Source organism: Protopterus annectens, chromosome 6.part0 (assembly GCF_019279795.1).
Source record: "Protopterus annectens isolate FY-2018-M chromosome 6.part0, PAN1.0, whole genome shotgun sequence".
Taxonomy (NCBI): Eukaryota; Metazoa; Chordata; order Ceratodontiformes; family Protopteridae; genus Protopterus; species Protopterus annectens.
In genome coordinates this window covers 172,231,387-172,253,209 of record NC_056737.1, presented here as the reverse complement: position 1 = coordinate 172,253,209, position 21,823 = coordinate 172,231,387, and the positions used below count along the sequence as shown (strand labels likewise).

At 39.6% G+C, this 21,823-nt stretch overlaps 1 protein-coding gene across 1 annotated transcript in view; it reads right to left on the bottom strand.

Moving 5' to 3' along the window:
• Positions 1-21,823, bottom strand: part of LOC122803790 (beta-1,4 N-acetylgalactosaminyltransferase 2-like) — a 493,524-nt gene that overhangs the window by 177,997 nt on the left and 293,704 nt on the right. Inside the window, exon 4 of the mRNA XM_044073477.1 lies at positions 10,571-10,758. Coding sequence (XP_043929412.1) covers positions 10,571-10,758 — 188 coding nt within the window. The remainder of the gene's footprint in view (positions 1-10,570; positions 10,759-21,823) is intronic.

The following is a 21,823-nucleotide window of genomic DNA, read 5'->3' as shown; positions in this document are numbered from 1 at the left end:
GTACTCACATCTGTTTCTTGTGTCATTTAGGTATTTCTGTTACAGAAATAACCAATTCATACTACCATTCGTTACATACGGGATATCATTGTGTCCTACAATCGTAGCACATCAGCCATTTCTAATCGTTTTTGGGACACAACTGGCCATGGAGACTGCCCCAACCAAAGTGGGACAGGTGGTGACCTTAGTCGCTGCTCCTATGTCGGTGCGGCGCGCTGACATCTTGACTGTACACCTTCTCTGAGTGTAAACACTGACGGTGCATTGCGGGACTGACGCGGTCTTATGCGTATCCTTTGCTCCTTGGACGGGTACACTTATGCCTTCGTGGCTTCTATTTGCTTCTCCGTTAATTTGGGACGGGGACTATGTTGCATACTGTACGTGCGTTTCATTCTGCACAGGACCTGGCTGCTGCCATTACTATTGTGGGTGGACTGTGGCTGTCAGCACATTAGGTTGCTCACCTCATGCCGGCTTAGACACGCCTCCAGACGCATCCTACCTGGGCTCGCTCACGTACACTCAGCGCGTGTCTGTGATTCCGGTGCACTCTCATTAATATGTATATGGCGCTACTGCGCCGGCTATTCCATGCACCGCCGGCGCAGGCCTTACGCCGGCCTTGCGCCGAGCTTCATGAATCCCGGGGCATGTATATGATACCAAAGGTGGCAGTTTCATAGAAAGTGATTACTATTTCCTTAAAAGTTGAAACAGTTTAAATTTTTGCTCATTAATATAATATGATCTGATATTTTTATTGGTGCAAAAACTTATAACTTTGTTTTTTGCAATATTTGTCTTCATATTACTAAATTTTTGCCCAACCTGATAAATTTATCAATGCAAACTGTACGATGGTAAAGCTCTTAGAGTTTACAATTATCTGACCGCTTTTAATATCATCGGCATATAAATTAAAGAAAATATCTTCTTCAAATGTTTACTAGACAAAGTAAAGTTAAATAGAGACGGCCTAAGGATGGAACCTTGAGGCACATAATGATTTAATGCAGTCCCATTTGAAAGTGTGCATTCAAGATCCATTGCCAAATTTCAGTTTTATAGTCAGATTTGGATACAATATATGAGTTGTGATATATATTTTATTAACATGGATAAGAGTTCACCTATTGTTTCTAGTATTAAAGTCTTGGAGAAATATATATAGCTACAGCTTCTTCTAATTTGTTTTCTACAGCTATTATAACATTTTACAAAATGTAATGTACAGGTAGTCTGGCTGGTACAAATACATGTTACGAGATGGCTGATAATTCCAACTAACTCATTTGTGTTTGTAACCTCTCCAATGCTAGCTTTTAAGTAATTTATACAGTACATAAAACCAGACTTACCAGTCTATAGTCTTTAACATTATGTCTATCACATGTCTTTTTATAAATTACTTTGATGATAGCCTTCTTTACAATCCACAGGCACACAATATTCATTAGAGCTACTAGTAAAATTATAAGAAGACTGATTAGGTGTGAACTGTATTTTTAAATATTCAACACAGGACAAAAAATTAGCTTGTTTCATTTTATATAGCATAAACACCTTAAAAAAGATAGATCCATTCATTTTTTGTGGATAAAATAACCATATACAGTCTCAGTTCGGTATAAAGTGAGCTGACAACTGTGCTGTCTTCTTCGATGTGTTTGAACATTCTATTATGACTAAAAGGCAGAGCCTGGGTTCAAAGGTCAGCCAATACGTCAAAAATTGTGTGCTGATGCAGTGAAGAAGTGATTCAGCTGTGCGAGCATCTCAGGAAACTAGTCTCGAGATGATCCAGCCCTAGGGACAACATTTGGGAGTTCCATGGGAATCTATGAGTATGATCTCACTTTTGAGTTATTTAATGTCTCGAGCTAGAAATATAGCTCACAAAACTACTAAAAGGGAGAGAAAAAATAACACCAAGAATGAGTCAAAAAACTACAACACCAGAAGCTCTCCTAAACAACTCCACAGAAATCAAAACAAAAAAATCAAACAGGGCATTTAGCAGCTAGACATTCAACTAATAAAAAATGAAAACCCAACCACAAAAAAAAAGAGGTATGGAGAGCATACGAAGAAAGCATCACCAGGCTAAACAAACACAAACAGCTCCATACCTCTCCTAAAAGCACACAACAAAAATAAACATACCAAGTACAATATAACCAGCTAAGTACTGTTGCCTTACCCATCCTTGCCAGTAACATACAATTAAAGAAAAGAACATATATATAGGACACAAGATAAATAAAAATTAACCACAAAAGTAAGCCAACAAAGTGATTCAAAAGACAGGACCATAACATCACATCTATAAACGCACCAAATGCACTATCTAAATACAACCCCTGGATAAATAAGATCTACAAATTAAAACAAGAGGGTAATCAAGCAGCAAAACAAAATTACTCATTTATTGACTAAATCAAATCATATTAAGCAAAATAACTATTTTTTATTCTTTTTAAACTATAAGTGTATTCAACTATTATAGAATAACTATTATAAATTAATTATAAGACAACAGCAAACAAGTATAATCAGCTTACTTGTTGTTCTGGATTCATTTCCAGAAACTTATGGATTGCATGTGAATGTATTAGGAATAATAATGAAAGTGTATGAGTTTGTTTGAATGCATGTGTATGTAAATAAGTATGCATGTCCAAAAATATTTACTTTCTGAGCTTTTTTTTTGCTCAAAGGTTTTCCATGTTCCATTTTCAGCTATTCTTTTTAAACTTGCATTAGCCCATTCCATGTCTTAAATTTTATCCAATAATTTGTTTGTTTTAATGAATGAGAGAGCAGTATCCAAGTCCTCAAATATTTTTGATGTATTCTGATGAAATATTGTCAGTCTTGCAGGAAATAGCAATTGGGTTTTTATTTGATTTTTTTAAGTTCTCTAATTAAGGGTAAAAATAGCTTTCTTTTAGATATTACCACAAGAGAGTAGCCATTGTCAAAATGAACCACATTGTCATGTGAAGAGGGAAATTTTACAATTACAGATTTTGTAGAATTACTTTTGCTAGTCTTAGAAAAAAACATGGATATGTGAACTCTTTCAATTCCACAGGAAAGGGCTTCAAGGAGTTTTAAAACTTCAGGCAGCCAGGAGGTCAGAATCTTTTCCATGTTATTTCCTTCTATATTATCAGGCAAACCAAATATTCTTATGTTTTTGCGACATAATCTATTTTCAAGATCATCTACTTTTGATTGAAGAAGAGTGTTTTGCTTCAAAAGGAATTCTATATTATGTTCACCTTCTTGTATCCTGGTGTCCATGTTGTTTAAAGCAGATTCAATCCCAGAAATGTGTTTCTTCTGTTGTTGTAAATCTTCATGTAAAGTATCCATTTGTTGTGTACATCCTTCTTTAAAGTTATCCAACTTCAAGTCCATTTTCTCTATTTATTTGTTAATTCGTGGATATTGGTTAGCAAAGACTGCAGTTCCTTTTTTAAAGTTGTATCCTCATGTGAAGATTTAGTGAAGCTCATTTTGTTGTTTGATGAAGATAGATTTATTTTTGATGATATTGACAGGAAAAAATAAAATTTTCAAAACAGTTTTTATATACTAGCCTTGTATTTATTAAGAAGATTCAGCTGGATAAAAAATATCAAAACTATGAATAGTTATTTTCAAAAAATCCTGTCATAAAAGATTTGAAGAGACAGAGTTGAAGAGAATTGCTGCTATTCAGTGCTCATCTTGGCCATGCTCCTCCACCATTTTACTTAATGATGTGCAGTAAATCCATCAGTATTGAGATGTAGGATGCCTTGTATGCCAGACACAGGTCACCTCTTAGCAGTCTGTAGGATACTGACTATAGTAACAGGGCTTTGAGTCAGCCCATGTAGAACAAATTTAGTCCTTGTATCCTTTTATTAAGGTATCTTTGTGGGCTACCCAGTTGATGCATGTGTTTGGACATATACATGCCAAAGGGGGCATTATATTCAAGGACTGGCCTAATGAGCGCTGAGAAAAGAAGGACAATGACATCCCAAGATCTAGACACAGTCCCATTGTTTATAGCCTGTGTAATTTGGAAGGGCTTTCTCAAAAATGCACACATGGTGGTCAAAAGTTAGGTCATAGGTTCATGGACTGGTACTAGGCTATCAGCACTAGGGCCTATATAAGCCTAGCCATAACAATTCCCTGGCTATTCCTTCCCACAATATTTACTTCCCTGGCCCCCTGTCTAGCAGGGTGACTGACATGATCCCCAGGGTGAATTTTCTATCTCCCATCCAATCGTCAAGTTCCTTTTGAAGAGGGCCAAAGAGGCGCTCTGCATGACAAGTATGGGCAGTCTATTCCAGAGTCTGGGGAGTTCGTGGGTCAGGAATCTATCCCTCCAGCATGTTTTGTTCATTGTGATGACAAGGTTTAGATCCCTGGAGCATGTGGCTCTGAGGGATTGGGATTTCTTTAAGTGGAGCATGTCCAACAGCTCTGGGTTTAAAATGGCCTTGTATGTTAAACAGAGATTGCCTCTGAATAGACGATATGTGACAGAGTATAGCTGGAGTTTTTTTAGACAGTCAAAATAGGGCATCTGCTTTAGGCCTGTGATTCTTTTAGTGAGGTATTTCTGCAGCCTTTCCAGTTGTTGCAGATGTCTTGATAGGTACATAAATGGGGTGTTGTATTCTATAATGGGTCTAATGAGGGATGAGTAGAGTGGGGCAATGACCTCCTTTTTTCTGGATGAAAAGCCCTTAATTATGAGGTGTGTCACATAGAAGGATTTCCTGACTGTTGTGGCGATGTGGTTATCAAAGATGAGACCACTGTCCACCTGTGTCTCTAAGTCTCTTATCACACTTTCAGTGTTTCGTGTACTGGCACATATGTGGTAATTCATTGGTAAATGTTTTTTTCTCAAAGGGGATAACTATACATTTCTTGGCATTGAGCTTGAGCTCATGGCTCTGGCACCAAGCATCTGTTTCTGTAAGGCCCTTTTGTAGAGTATCCACATCATTTGGGGATTCAATAATGCCTCCCAGTTTGCAGTCATCTGCGACCTTTGTTAGCCAGAGTCCCTTAATGTTGGCCTTGGACTGTACTTCAGAGAAGTAGATGCCAAACAAGAGTGGTCCCAGGACTGAAGCCTGAGGTACGCCACTTGTCACTTGTCTGGAGATGGATTTCGAGTCAGCTACATTTACAGTGTGGGTTCTGTCAGTAAGCCAGTTGGCAACCCATTGGGTGATGTAGGGATTAGTGCCCAGTTTAGTAGGTTTATCTATGATTCCAGAATGGGGGATGGTGTTGAAACCCTTGGCGAGGTCCAGATAGGCTGTGTGGACTGTCTTACCCTCGTCCACAGCTCTGGGGACTTATTCAAAGAAGTCAATCAGGTTCAGAAGACAGGATCTGCCCTTCATGAACCCAAACTGGGTGGGGTCCAGTGTTTGAGGGTTGCCAGTGTCTTTGTTTTTAAGTTCCATGATAATACATTCCAGGGCCTTGCAGATCAGTCTCGTCAGACTGATGGGGCGGTAGTTCCCAGGATCCAAGGTGGATCCCCCTTGTGAAGTGGGATAACTGTAGCTGTGTGCCACTCAGTGGGCAAGAAGCCTGAGGTGAGGCTATGATTAAACTTGACACTTAGGTGAGGTGCCAGTTCATTTTGTAGTTCATGTAGTACACAGCCCGGGATGTCATCTGGTTACATGGATGCTGTATTCTTAGCTTTGGAGAGTGCAGTTTTTACCTTTGTCACCATTGTTACTGGAATTTGGCAATCTTTCGGTATTGAGATGGGCCCTTTAGGGGGTGAGAAGGGGGTGAAGATAGCACTGAATCAATCTGCCAGGATATTGGCAATATCCTTGGGATCAATATATTTAATGCCATTCTGTTGTAGCTCAGAGCAGATCCAAGCATTACCATTTAGATTCCTGACATAGCTATAGCATGCCTTGTGGTTGTCTTTGAAATCTTTGGCAATTTTATTTTTGTAACTAGCTTTGGAGGATTTTATGAGGGATCTCAGCTTCTTACTGAGGCAGGTAGGGAGTTTTTTTGCATCCTGGGATTTTCCTCTTTTCTGCAACAGTTTCTTCCTTTTGTTTTAAAGTTTGTTTATGGCAGGGGACCACCAGATTGGCTTCCTTTTTTTGGAGGAGAGCATCTTGGTTCTATTTGGGATGGCAAGATTCATGGACGAGTGGATGTGTTCGTACAGTGCCTTAGTGTAGGATTCAGCAATCAAACTTTCAGTTCCAGTCTGCATGGGTGTCATGAAGTTTGTCACTTCTGACTTGAGTAGCATGAATTTGGTTTGTCAAGGGTGATTATCTTATGGTCAGACCTGACCAACGAGGGGGTGACCATAGGTGTGGAGCATCAATTTCCCATGTTGATAATGACCAGGTCCAGGATATTGGAGCCCCTGGTGGGATTATGGTTTAGTTGATCCAGGGCATTGGAATTTATGAATTCCAAGAACTGTTGGGCAAAGATGTTGGTACACGAGTAGTTTTCCCAGTTAATGGCAGGGTAGTTGAAATCACCCAGTATTAGGGTGTTTGGTTGTATATTAATATTCTCCAGTGTGTTTAGAAAGGTTGTAGTGAGAATCTTGGGGCATGGTGGAGGATCTGCAGTAAGCTACAATTTGGATTGCAATCTTCCCTAGTGTTAGTTGCACCTGGAGAATTTCAGACGCATTGTGTTGGGCAACTAACCTGGTGGTGTGATTATCCTTGGTGAATATGGACACTCCTCCACCTTTAGTGTTTCGTCCACATACGTTCCCAAATCTCATACAAATGGGTCAACTCTTAGGACTATATTGTTAATGTGGTAGTTCCCTGAGATAAAGGAGTTCCTAAAGGCTACAATAATGCATTTTTTGGCATTTAGTTTCAGTCCATGATTTTGGCACCAGTTATTTATTTGGGACAATGTTCCTGCAGGATGGCTAAGTCTAAGGATGTTTAAGGTACAAAAATAATTTGAATAACTGTTTACTCATATCTTTGTCAGAGAGATGATGTAAATAATGTGTTGCTTAAAAATATGCAGACTAACATCAAGATTTTTCAATTATTAACCCATTTCTTGGGAAGGAGTGAATTGTTTATGTAATTACAGACATATGGCTAGGAATTTAAGTCTGAATGAATCCTAACAATAGATAAGTAGACACCTAAATAATGTATTACACTGATTGATCCCAACTTATAACTAATTATATTTACAAATATTTAGCATTAACTTATTTCTTGAATTGTTTATGCAATTACCAAATATGGCTAGGAATTTAAGTCTGAGTGAATCCTAAAAACAGACAAATAGACCCCTAAATAGTGTATCACACTGTTTGGTCCCAACTTATAACTATTTAGATTTACAAATATTTAGCATTAACTTATTTTCTTCCTTTAAGATTTATTGTTTCCTAAAATTAAGATATGAAAAACTAAAAAAGGAAGATAGTGTAGTACCACAGTAAGCAGTTAGGCAGTTCAGGAATGGTTTCTCTCCCATGTGCCCAATGTGTGCTGGTTTAGGCTATGGTGCTTCTGTCACCCTAATGTGGATAAAGCAGGTTTCCAGATAACGAATAAATGAATGATAATATTATATCTATAAATGTTTTTGGGAAATCTAATATCCTTAGAAAAACATACTAATGTTAAAATATTGTTTCTGATTCTAACTCTCTGGCACCGATGGTTAAGATTATGGCCTAATAGATTACCATCCTTTTCTCCTAGGTTCCTTCATCAGCACTTATGTTTCATTTGACTAAGTCACTTATCTATGCAATGCTTTTGGGTTATGTTTGACAAGAGGCATGTATGAATCATTTGTTTAACCTTCTCAAATCCACACATCTGAGTACTTTTGATGCTGTTTGGTAAGCAGAAACACAACCTGCAGGCTCATTTGTGTTAGCAGCTGCATAGCAAGCAATGCTTTGCAACTTTAAAGAATATACCCCAAGCACTTTTCAGCACTTCACTGTAAGCAGTTGCAGAGTATGTAATATAATTTGAATTTTGCAGTAGTCATCCCTGATTGATCCCAACTTATAACTATTTATCTTATCTTAGGCATATTATTGAAGTGCATATTCCATAGCACTTATGTACCCTATAACTCTGGGGTTTTTTTGTTACCTTCTGGAGTGCTGTCTGTTGAGATTACTTCTGACCACAAAATAAACACAGCAGAAGAATATCTAGACTGGAGTCAAGGGGGCAGCCACCTGGGGTGCAAGGTGGCAGGAGACATGATAGGGAGGTGCAGATTAATTGGTAGTGTACTTCTGAATGCTGATATAGAAATGAATACTGGTACAGAAATGAATGGCAATACTGCTTTTTACAAGCAGGACACAGGGCTGAAGCCTTTCAATGCTTAGTGTGTGGATTAAATTGAAGAAAGTCATTTGCTACAAATATATCAACTGGTTTGCTACAGCTGTCAGTTGTTAAAAAACAAAAATGATTAGATTTGCAGCTGGATATGTTTTTGCTCTTCATAGGTGGTGACCAGGCTATTAGCGTAAGAGACATTACAACAAATTTACCAACATACTGCTGATGTGTTATGGAATGGACCATTATATTTTGCTCCTCATTTTAATGCTGTAGAACTGAGGGGCATACAGCAGGTTGGGTAGAATAGATCTGGCTTGAACCACCTTATGGCAGAATGGACTTTTTTTTTGCTTCTTAACTTGAAATTCAGGGCTCCCTGATTGGAAATCAGTCCCATATGCTAGATGAGCCACCTAATAATATGTCCCATTCCCTCACTCTGCCAGTCCTCAACTAAGGATCAACTTCACACTAAATAAATTCCAGTATACTGTTTTTATTTGATTTTTATGACCCCCCTGCACCACATTTGTAATGTATATCAGGATCTTGCAGACTTCCTGTATTACCTTTTTCATATCCTTAAGGAAATGGCTGATTATGCAAAATCTGTTTCTCCAACTTTCAAAAAAAACGCTCTTTTGCTTTTAACTTGAACAGTTTCAACTTCAGTGCTTTACTGCTTCTTTAGCACTGATAGCAATTACATTATCTGTGTTCATTTCTGAATAATGCCACTGCAATAATTAGTCATTGGCAGCAACTGACGATCACGACCCTTAACATCTAGCACCTGTAGGCAACTGCCCACTTTGCCACACTCTAGTTATGCTTCTGATAATTGCTATAACTGTAATGTCTGCCATAACAGGCTTGCTGTAGTCTTCTGCCTTTCCGAAAAGTCAGGCATTATCTCAGAGGTGCACAGTTTTCTGAAACTGAATCAGTTACATCCTAGCATAGCAGAAATGGCTACGAAGTATGTTACAACACTGCTGGGCTTTGCTTGTTAGCCCTGCTGTGTAGTTTGTCTATCATCGTCATGCATACCAGAATTAGGTATAGGGCACTTTGCATATATATATGTAATGCAATTCATCTTCATTATGTATTATAAAATTACATTATGTCACATTTGTATTTTCTAGAGTCTGGGGTCACAAAATATTGTGCTGTTGGGCTGCAGTATTGCTTTCATATTGGACTCCATGTATTTGGCTCAGCAGGCAAGATGTACATGACTATTTCTGTCAGAGTCTTTTCACCATGTGTGTTTTTGGCACTACCCCCTAAGTGAGGCCAGCTATTCCTCTCACAATAGCAAGGCTCATCTCTGCTACTGTGAGGGGAATAGCTGTCTTCAGTATCCCTGAGTGAGGACAGCTATTTCCCCTGACAGTAGCAGGGCTGTATGACAATGCCTCAATATTTTCCAATTCAACTGAATGTGTTGATTAAGCAAACTGGTTTAATACACTGATATTAACCCATTCAGCTGATATAAATGCAGTAAATCTCTCATGAGCACCTGTTGACTCATGGTTGAAAAAAGACCTTACGAGTCAGCAAGAATCATCTGTAAGAGGCATAATGAGCCTTCTGTACTTCCTAGTCAGAAAAATGTGTATAATATTTAAAATATGAGTGACTTTAAATCCACTGTTTGGTGGGAAGGCAAAAAAATTAATGGCATATCTCTAAGGAAGGGTGTATCAAGTATTTGACAAGTGAGTAAGGAGACAAGGATACATGTGTGGCATTGCATGCTCAATGTGTCCACTTAAGGGAAGGAAAATCAGCAATGACAAGCCAGTGGTTAGGATAGCAGCCATGTTGCAGAATCTAGAGTGAGAGCCTTCCTAAAGAAGTCAGCTGGGTGATAATTATGACTTGAATACCATACTAAACCAATTATCATGTGACCCTGCCTGTGTTGTTTGGTGAGAGTGAAGGAAAAGACAAAAAATAAGTAAATGACAGATAAGTACACAAGCAAGAATTGATGAATGCACTTTAATACAGCTAGGCTACTGAAATATTTTCAATATTTCCAAACATGATCAAGTAAATGGCACTTGGTTAAATGAAACACAAACCGAATTTAGTGAAGTATACATTGTTTTCTAAATTTTTATAATGCTGATGTTTAATTAAATGATGCATTCACAGAAAAATTAACCTCTACATACCTTTGCAAAGGGCATGAAGTACTGTTCAAGATGTGGGTCCTCAATTTTTTCAGGATTGTCATTGTCGTCAGCAACTATGATTGTCATATTAGGATAAAATTTGCGAATGCTCCTTATTAAAGTCTTTAACTTGTGATATCTGAGGAATGTCTTTGTAGTTATGGTCACCAAAGAGTTTATACTGTATTCTGAAAGCAGAAACAGGATTGTACAGAACAATTTATCTTAATGTGCAAAGGTAAAGAACACAATAAATATGCTATTCAGCTGCATTGTGTTAATTTTATCATCATCCTGTATGTGTCATTAAAAATTTGAAGAATTTTTCAGCACTGTGTAAGTTATAATCTCCTCAGATAACATGACCCATCACTGAAACTCAGTCCCAACTGCAGTTAATTAAAAAAAACTCCATCTACAGCAAAGTCCTACAGGTAAAAATACAACCATTACCATGCAGATTCATTTACTTGCAAAATAAACATTATTCAAAATCTTTAAGGGTAAACTATCGGAAAATATAACTAAAGTGTGTTGAAACAGCCTTAACAACACTATTAAAATAAAACAACAGAGTATCTGGTAGCATATCTTTTAACCTGCAGACATTGAAAATAGGAATAAAAGGCCCTGAAAAACAGAAAAATCCAGCTAAATATCTGGACATCTAATCAGCATGATATTTGAATACAAATTAGCACATTAACTTTTCCCACTTTTAGTAGGAATGTGGGATACTATAGCAATAACCCACGCCTGGGTGTGGGTAATGCTGGATTTACCCACAGTTGGCATGGTTTGGTCACGAGGGCGATGCCCGAGTGGCCAAACAAAGCCAACTGTGGATAAAGCCAGCATTACCCACACCCAGAAGTGGGTTATTGCTATTATATAATGACTTTATTTAAGAAAAAAAAATTACTTTTCTTAAATAATGGCATTGTATAATGCCTCCTTGCTGCCCTTCCGTAGCTGTCTGGTATTCTGTGGCAGTTCTGATGTACTGCGTGTGCATATGCCTACGCAGTACATCAGAGCTGTGGGCAAAAGCAATGGAGAAAGCAAGATCTCAGTTGCTTTTTACAAACTGTTTCGCTATGTTAAATGGGTTTAACATAGCGAGACAGCTTTAAAAAAAGCAACGGAGTCTCCGTTGCTTTTTTTAAAGCTGTCTCGCCATGTTAAACCCATTTAACATAGCGAGACAGTTTGAAAAAGCAACGGAGAAAGCAAGATCTCCGTTGCTTTACAAACTGTCTCACTATGTTAAAGGAGTTTAACATAGCGAGACAACTTTAAAAGCAATGGAGAATCTCCGTTTTTTAAAGCTGTCTCGCTATGTTAAACTCATTTAACATAGCGAGACAGTTGAAAAAAGCAACGGAGAAAGCAAGATCTCCGTTGCTTTTTACAAACTGTCTCGCTATGTTAAAGGAGTTTAACATAGCGAGACAGCTTTAAAAAAAGCAATGGAGAATCTCCGTTGCTTTTTTTAAAGCTGTCTCGCTATGTTAAACTCATTTAACATAGCGAGACAGTGTGAAGCAACGGAGATCTTGCATTCTCCGTTGCTGTAAAAAAGAGTTATAGTAATGGAAAAAGTCCCGGCGACCGGACCATTTTCCATTACTATAACTCTGATTTACAACGTGCATGCTGACCAATCAGCGTGCACGTTTTTGAATATTAATGGGGGAGTCGTTGTATAATACTTAGAAACATATGCTTAAAAAGCAGAGTAAGAAAAATAATAGCAAATATAAACACATTATCAAAGAAGCAGTGCAAAAATTTGTAGACTTTAATGAACTGTATTACAAAATTCTATGATACATGGCTGCTTCAGGAAAAGAGAGATGAATAAGTGTGTCTTTAAATTATTGTTGCCACTAATATGTTGACCATAGTATATTTTTTTCTGTGTATTAGACAGCTTCAAAAATCACATGTGATGAGAGGTATTTAGATAATTGTGTGAAGGAATAAATCAAGCTTGACAATAAGGACATATCTAAAAAATTTGGAAATTTTAAATCAGGCCTGAAAATATGATCAATGATCATTCCTCAAAAACAAATGACAGTTGAGAGGTCTGTCTGGTAATGTTAAAATGCCACAGCATTATAACATAAAATCATTAATGAGGCAGTCCATTCATAAAATCCTACAGAAAGCATAGATTTCCCTATCCACCAGACTTTTGCCTTTACTGCATCCTATGAAATAAATGTGAGTTTTGATTCAGACTCAGAGATAAATTAGAACATCTCATTACTCAACTTTTGTGATGCACACCATTTTCTTGTATTTGTGGGCTTTGGGAACTTAATTTCATGATCCACTACCATACTGCCTGTCAGAAAACACGTTCCAGGAATTACTATGTAAAGATTAATGGAGAACCAATATCTGATGAATCCAGAAAATTGTTATTGAATTCTATGTATGGTACCTCTTCTTCTTTATATTGGAGATTGTATACATGGAACTTTATGAATAGGAGTTTCTATACTTCACATAAAATAAATCTTATACTCAAATACAGTAAAAGTAAATGTTGGAAATGTGATGAATTATTAGAGACCAACTGGGTTCACATGTTCATTGAATGTAGAAATGTTCAACATTGGAAAGACTTCAGATATTTTGTAAATGTTTTATGGTCTGATAACTGTCATATTTCTAACTCACTAATCCTATTCAATGTTCTTATACCTAATGTAATACCTAAATCTCAGATTCAGTTACTCTGGTCAATTCTTGCAATTGCCAGAAACATTATTACTTTGAACTGGAAAAGTAAACAAGATTTGATGTTTAAAGATTTTACTAATTTAGCAAAAGTTGTTTTTAAAAAAAGAACTGCAAACCATTTGTTATTGAACTCATAACATTACTCATAAAAAGTAGCATGGCAAAAATTGGAAAACTTTTTGAACACATACTGATAATTTCTTATGGAAAAAAAATCATTGCTTATCATGGATAAATGCAAATATTGTAAATAATTTTGTTATTGTTTTATTGTATTTATTATATGTACATTTGCATATGTTTATAATGAAAACAAAATAAAAATGTTTTTGAAAAAAAAAAAGAAAACGCATTCCCTAAATCAGCAGTACAAAATAATTGCTGTGTCCCACATCAGAGGTTGATTGTATTCCCTTTCTGATCAAAATTAAATTTATTTTTGCAATCTAAACAGTAACTTCCAACACCCATTTCATTAATTCCTAACCACTTTTCCCAAAACATTACAGTGAAGCATATGCATGCAAAACAATGAAAAAAGAAAAATGCTTATCAAATATATGCATCGATACTGCTAATAAATGAACTCTGAGTAAAACAGGTCACAAAAATTAAAATGACAATAGATAAAAACAGCATGGGGGAAGTCAATAAAGCCTACATGGTGTGATCTTCCATGTAGACAGAGTGGCACTGCCCCAACACGGAAACTGGCAGTTGTGCGATGCAGTAAACAGAGCAGAGGAGCATGCACGAGTGTGTGGAATGCAAATCACCTCATAAGGAAGTGAATGCTATGCAAATGAAGTCAAATGAGGGTGCTGGAGTAATCCAGTAAGCAGATAGGTAGTCGTGCAGACCACGTGTAGGTGTCCGAAATGTACACAGATAACTACCGTGTACAAGAAAGCAAAAATAGAACAGGGGCTATAAAAGTGCATTTAGAAGGTCAGGAATCACATATTAGGGACAGATATGTTCAAAAATATGCCGTGTATGTGCAAAAAATAATGCAAAATAATGAAAAATAAATATTTTAATAGCCATATCACATTTTTATGCAAAAAAAAAAAAGTAAAATCCAAAAACAAGACATATTTGAGAATAATACATTATAGGGCCCTGCAAGCCATATGTACAATCGTAGATTTCAGTGGTTGACAAGGAGGCAGGCCCTGGAATAATGAAGTATCTAAGTTGCATGCACAGATCAGTATGTAAATGAGCTGGGGTTACTGAATAGCAAAAATGGGCTATGCTGTCCACAGATAAAACTGGTGTAGCCCCCGAACCATGTTGGTATATGCAGAAGAGGTAACTGACATCAGAATAGGGTGTGTCACGTTACATTTAAGTGGATTAGAGCTCAGCAACACCCATTTGCATGCTGGCAGCTCAGAGCTCAGCTAAGCAGGGGGGGTGTATAGTGCTGCTAAGCTTTGTTTAGCTGTAGGATATGTGTTTCAGCTGGTTTAAGCTATGCTGAGCATACCCATGAATGGGGGTGTGTCCAGACTACTGAGCAGTGTTTACATCAGTGCCACAGTATTTAGCAGAGAAGGTATTTAAAAAAAAGATAGCCTAGGAAAGCCAATCATGTATAAAGTACTGTTAAGCCCTGTTCCACAGACACTGGGCCATTCAAACTTCTCAATGATAAACCTGACAGGTGGAATGTATCATAGTTAGCCAATCACACAGGCTGCATCTTTAGCACACTACTATAAAGTATGCATACAGTCTACAATCTGATTTTTCCCACATACTCTGTACCATTGAAGTACACACTTGGGAATTTTAACTGACTGAATGTTAGGGGCTGCTGCTGCTCTGCTACATCTGTATGCGCTACAGGCTGAGGGCACTGCTGATGGTGTTGCTGACAATAGGCCTAGACTGAGCAGAAGAAGAGTGTTTAGGCCCAGGATAACCTTCCACAGGCTACATGAGCTGGAGATTGTAGAGCTCTTCAAGGTGGACAGGGACATACTACAAGAACTCACTGAGCTTTGCCGCCCACAACTCAGACCCATAGCCAACAGAGAGGAACCCATCCCAGTAGAATCAAAGGTATGTGTAGACCTTAGAATATTAGCTACAGGTACTTTTCAAAGACCATCTGGGGACATAATGGGGGGGGGGTCTCACACGCATCTGCATCCAGGGTACTCCACCAGTTCCTGGATGCCATGTAAACACATGCCAGTGAGCACATTTATTTACCCAGTATCCCTGAGGAGAGGGCCAGCAGTATGCATCTCTTCTTTCATGTAGCACACTACCCTGAGGAGCTGGGTGCCATAGACTGCACACATGTACACATCAAAGCACCACGAGGTGAGGAGGGTAGAGTCCACGTCAACTGCAAGGGGTATCACTCCATCAGCTGCCAGATTGTGTGCAATGCTCAGGGCATTATCATGAGTGTATTTGCCAGCATCCCTGGCAGCTATGATGACTCCCATATTTGACACACATCACAGCTGTACCAGATGTTTGCTATAGGGGATATCCTCTATGGCCATCTACTGGGGCATACTGGCTATGCAGTGGAACCATGGATGATGACAACCATCAGAAATGCACATACACATACTGAAAAAAACCATAAAGAGCCACATACACAAACTAGGAACATCATAGAACATGTGTTTGGGCTGCTCAAGTCATGGTTCTGGTGCCTTGATATATCAGGTGCAGCCCTTCAGTCTTCTCCAGCAACATGTGCAAAGACCGCAATCCAAATTGTAGCCTGATACAGATCCCCCACCATGCCCCAGGATTCCCACTCCTCATTTCTTGATACATTGGAAAATATTAGGGTACAACCTAACACTCTAATAATGGGTGATTTCAACTACCCCACCAATAACTGGGAAAACTACTCATGTACTAAATCTTTTGCTCAATGATTACTGGAATTCATAAATTCCAATGCCTTGAATCAACTTATCCACACCCCCACCAGGGGCAGCAATATCCTAGGCCTAGTCATTACCAACATGGGCAACCAGTGTTCAACACCAGAGGTCAATTCCTCATTGGTCAGATCCGACCACAAGCTAATCACCCTACACATCCACATCCCACCCCAACCCACATTAGGGAAACCACCATAAAAAATTTCTCCAAAGCCAACTTCACTTTTCTTAAGACAGAAGTGGCAAACTTCACGACACCCATGCAGATGGACAATAGAGATACAACTGCTGAATCCTACACAAATGCACTTTATAAGCACTTACATGAGAGCATGGATCATGGAATCCCTAACATAACCCAGATGCTAGCCTCCAAAAAAGGAAGCCAATCTGGTGGTCCCCTTTCATAAATAAAAGTCTACAACAGAAGAAAGAAACTGTTGCAAAAAAGAGTAAAATCCCATGATTGGAGGAACTCCCTGGTCAGCCTCAGTAAGAAGCTGAGATCCCTCATAAAATCCTCCAAAACTAGTTACAAAAACAAAATCACCACTGATTCTAAAGACAAGCACAAAGCATTCTATAGCTATGTCAAGAATCTCAATGGCAACACACAGATCTGCTCTGAGTTATAGCACAATGGCTCTAAATATACAGAACCAACTGATATTGCCAAGATCCTGGCACTGAACCTATTTGCCAGGATGTTGGCAACTGATATTGCCAACATCCTGGCAGATAAGTTCAGTGCTAAATTTACCTCCGTCTCACCCGCTAAATGGCCCATCTCTATACTGGAAAAATGCAAAGTTCTTGTAATCACAGCTGCACAGGTAAAAACCACACTCTCCAAATCCAAGAACACAGCATCCATGAGACCTGACAACATCCCAGGCTGCATTCTACATGAACTACAGAACGAACTGGCACCCCACCTAAGTACCATGTTCAATCATAGCCTATTTCAGGCTTTGTGCCCACTGAATGGTGCACAGAGGCAGTTATCCCACTCCACAAAGGGGGAGCCACCACAGACCCGGGGAACTACCGCTCCATTAGCCTGATGAGCCTGGTCTGCAAGGCTATGGAATGTATCATCATGGAACTTATAAACAATGACACTGGTAATTTCAAAACTCTGGACCCCACCCAGTTCGGGTTTGTAAAAGGCAGATCATATCTTCTAAACCCAATAGACTTCTTTGAAGCCGTCACCAAAGCCATAGATGAGGGTAAGGTGATTCACACAGCCTATCTAGACCTCGCCAAGGCTTTCAACACCATCCCCCACTCTGGAATTATAGATAAACTCAATAAACTAGGTATACATCCCTATGTCACAAGATGGGCTGCAAACTGGCTCACTGACAGAACCCACACTGTGAATGTAGCAGACTCCAAATCCGACTACAGACAAGTGACAAGTGGAGTACCACAAGGTACAGTCCTGGGTCCTCTCCTGTTTGGTATCTACTTCTCTGAAGTACAGGCTAATACAGAAGGTTTTTGGCTAATGAAGTTTGCAGATGACTGCAAACTAGGAGCCATAATTAAAACTCCTAACGATGGTGACATCCTACAAAAGGGCCTCACTGAGATAGATGCCTGGTGTCAAAGCCATGGCCTCAAGCTCAATGCCAAAAAGTGCATTGTCATCCCTTTTGGTAAAAACTCTGTACCCATAAACTAGCACATAGGTGGTAGTCTACTTAACACTGAAAGTGTGATAAGAGACCTTGGGACACAGGTGGACAGTAGTCTCTCCTTTGATAATCACATTGCCACAGTAGTCAGGAAATCCTTCTGCATGGCACACCTCATCACAAAAGGTTTCTCATCCAGAAAAAAGAGGTCATTGTTCCCCTCTACTCGTCACTCATTAGACCCATTATAGAATACAGCACCCCTTTTGGTATGTACCTCACAAGACATCTACAACAACTGGAAAGGCCACAGAAATATCTCACAAAGAGGATTACTGGCCTCAAACAGATGCCCTACGCAGACCGTCTCAAAAACTCCAGCTTTACTCCATCACATATTACCTACACAGAGGTGATCTCTGCTTAACATTCATAGCTATGTCAAACCCAGAGCTGTTGGACATGCTCCACTTAAAGAAATCCCAATCCCTTTGAGCTACATGCTCTAGGGACCTAAACCTTGTCACCACAATAAACAGTACATGCTGGAGGGATATATTCCTGTTCCAGAGACTTCCCATACTCTGGAACAAACTACCTATCTATATCAAACAAAGCTCCTCATTAGCACTCTTCAAGAAAAATCTTGATGATTGGATGGGAGATATGAAATTCACCCTGGGGATTACTTCTGTGGCTCTGCTTGACAGGGGCACAGGAAATAATTTTCTTGGGTGGCAAAAGCCAGGGTACCTTTTTAGCTAGGCTTATATAGGCTCTGGGATCAGTAGCCTAGTAAGTACCTATGAACCTATGAACCTATGTTCACAGTATGTGCCATGCTACACAATATGATCCTGTGGAAACACCTGCATCAGGACCATCACAGGGAAGGGACACAAAGCCCCCCACCACAGCCTAGGTCCCCACACCCACAGGCACATGGCAACTCAGAGGAGGAGCCCACTGAGCCTGTCCCTGTAGACAGATGTAGGCATGCCCAGTATGCCCTGGCCTTGGCAAAGAGGCAATGCATAGCACATGCACTGACAACCTAGGGTCCTAGGGACTGACACCTTACTCTGACTTACATACATAGTCAAAAGGATGCCAGCAACACCACACAACCTCTACCTTACCATGTATTGGCTGTGTACTGTGTGCATCAGCTAGAGTCAGCCCTGAAACATAGGTCTCACAACTGCGGCATCTACAAGGTAAGTCACTTTACTTTAGTACAAATGTACAGCGTACTAGACTATGGTAGCATATGTATGGACCTGCTGCATGTATGTAAGGGAATAGAGTGGATTGTTGGGCTACTTGCAGAAAACTAACAGCTTTTTGGGACAACAGGTACTCTGTCCAATACTGGGTATCCCATAATAAGCATGGGGTCACATGGCTGGAAAACCCACTGCAGTATGTAAGGGGAGTGCAAAATAGTGGGGTCATAGGACAGACATAACACTGTCAACACCAGAGTCAACTACCCCCAACATACCAGTGTTCCCATGCAACTGTAGTAACAGTTCAGTTATATGTTTGTAAGGATATATCTGCAGATCACACAATCCCAGGGCAGTCTCAAATAACCTGCCCAAATGTCTATTTTACACAAAATGCAGGGGTCACAGTAGGGCTCACACAGTGTATGTCTGTCTGTCTATGGTTGATAGTGTGTGGAATTAAACCTTACTTTCTGGTGGCTCTCTGGGCTAATTACATTAGTATGGTTAATGGTGTTGATGGGTCGAAGCTGGCTGCACCTACAACTTTTGCATGTGAGGTACTCCTATAGTAGGAGTCCTCAGACTGTCAGTATGCCTCAATCTGCTCATGCCAGAAAGATGGACAAAGGCAGAGACAATGGGCGACAGAGGGCCAAGCAGACATTATACATATGCTCTGAGTAACCTAGTATGTGGCTTGTATAACAGCAGGTTGCATCAGGTCAAATTAGCAACAGGATGTAAAGGCCATCATTAACTGTGTCAGTACTTTTCTGTGAGCTCCATGTATTAGTATATTACAGGGAAACCACAACTGTATAAGGAACAGAGCAGACATATGGAGCAGAATGCTGGACATCCTGCATAAACATGTATAGTTAGAGGTATGTAGACTGTCACCCTGTGTCTGCTGTTAGAGCATGTACTCCAGTCTCATCATAACCACAACCAGTTGCAGCAGGAAATCTGCACAAAGCCATGAACAGTGGTAGGATAAAGGCCCAAATACAAGGGGAAGGATTAACTGCTGGCCAGACAAATGTATAAAATGCAGAGAATAACAGGCTGTGCATTAGCATTGGTTTACTGATGTATATGGAGTCAGTAACTCAAATGTCTGTCAGCATGTCCTAATGTCATAATGTACCAGAAATCAACAATGATATGTACAATGCAACATACATTTGCAAAACTCCATACATTTTATTACAATTGTCAGACTTGATAGGTATAAGACATATATTATGTTCAGCACACAGCCAGGGAATGCCTTGAACAAAATATCAAGGAGGTGACTATTGAATCAGGTGCAGCAGCCAACTGGCTGCAGCACACAAAATCCTGGACTGGAGTACAGTCAGGTCTGGCCTGGTGTCACCTTATAAGTACTGACAGTCACACTGGGCATGCTTCTATACCTAGCTAACTTGAGCCCATGTCCAATGCCTCATTTGCCTGGGGAATTGATATATGAAAATATGTGTGTGCATACAGGTAATTATGCATATGCATCTTTTTCTCCCTATCCCCTTCACACATAATTACCCAATCTATCATATATGTTTGAATGTCCACACATACATGCAGGATACTGGGGTTATCTGCACCTACATATACAGCAGTTGTTAGTTGGTAACAGACCAAGGCCGCATAATGGCAGAACCTCCCAAACACAGATCCCTCTGCCTTTGGAATGTCACCCTGTAGATAGACAAAGGTGAGCAGGTTGTATAATGTACAATGGCGTCAATGCAGGACTTGGTTAGGCCATATTGCCAATGGCCATTTGTCCACCTAGCATGGCCAATTGTCCACCTAGCAAACTGCAACTGGGCAGACATGGTGCAACTAGTACCTATACACACATAGCAGGGGTATTAACACATACCCCACTGCTAGGACACTAGATACACAAACAGCATAAAGCAGGTTCACTCTGCAGGATACACATGCTGTGTAATAAGGCCACTTTGCACAGTCTACAAGTACTGTGGCTGCAGCCATGTGTACAGTAGATTTAACCAGTGGTGCATGCAATATGTACTGTGAGCTATAGTGTGTAATAGTCGGTAGATAGGGGTTCTTATCTCATTTCACCCACCTTGTGAGTATGTGCAGATATTTACCTAACAGCAGTATGGACATGGCCATCTGGTATTTGTCTGTGCCATGATGAATCATTTTATGGCCCTGTGAGTAGTGTACTCCTGCACATTGTTCACCCTGTCAGCACCTTCTGATGTCATCCACCTTAACAGCATTGGCTGACATTCTAATAGCAGATAAACTACGTAGCACATGCAATAACTACATAGTGGTCTAGTGTGTGCTACTAGATAGGTAACGGTTCTAATCTCACAACAAGCAACTCTGTGTGTATAAATGGATCTCCTTGCAGCAGTGTGATTTTCTAGTCTATCTCTGTGCAATGGTCATACATTTTAAGACCCTATACCTACCTGCCAGCCTCCCCATTGTCTTCCTTTTCAGGGCTTTCTGATGTCATCCACCTTAATAGCAATGGCTAACAATCTCAAAACAGGTAAGCTCTGTGGCACATACAATATGTTCATAGCTCTCTAGCATATACTACCTAGACAAGAAGCGGTTTTAATCTTACAACAGGCAAATGTGTGTGTGTGTGTGTGTGTGTGTGTGTGTGTGTGTGTGTGTGTGTGTGTGTGTGTGTGTGTATGTGTGTGT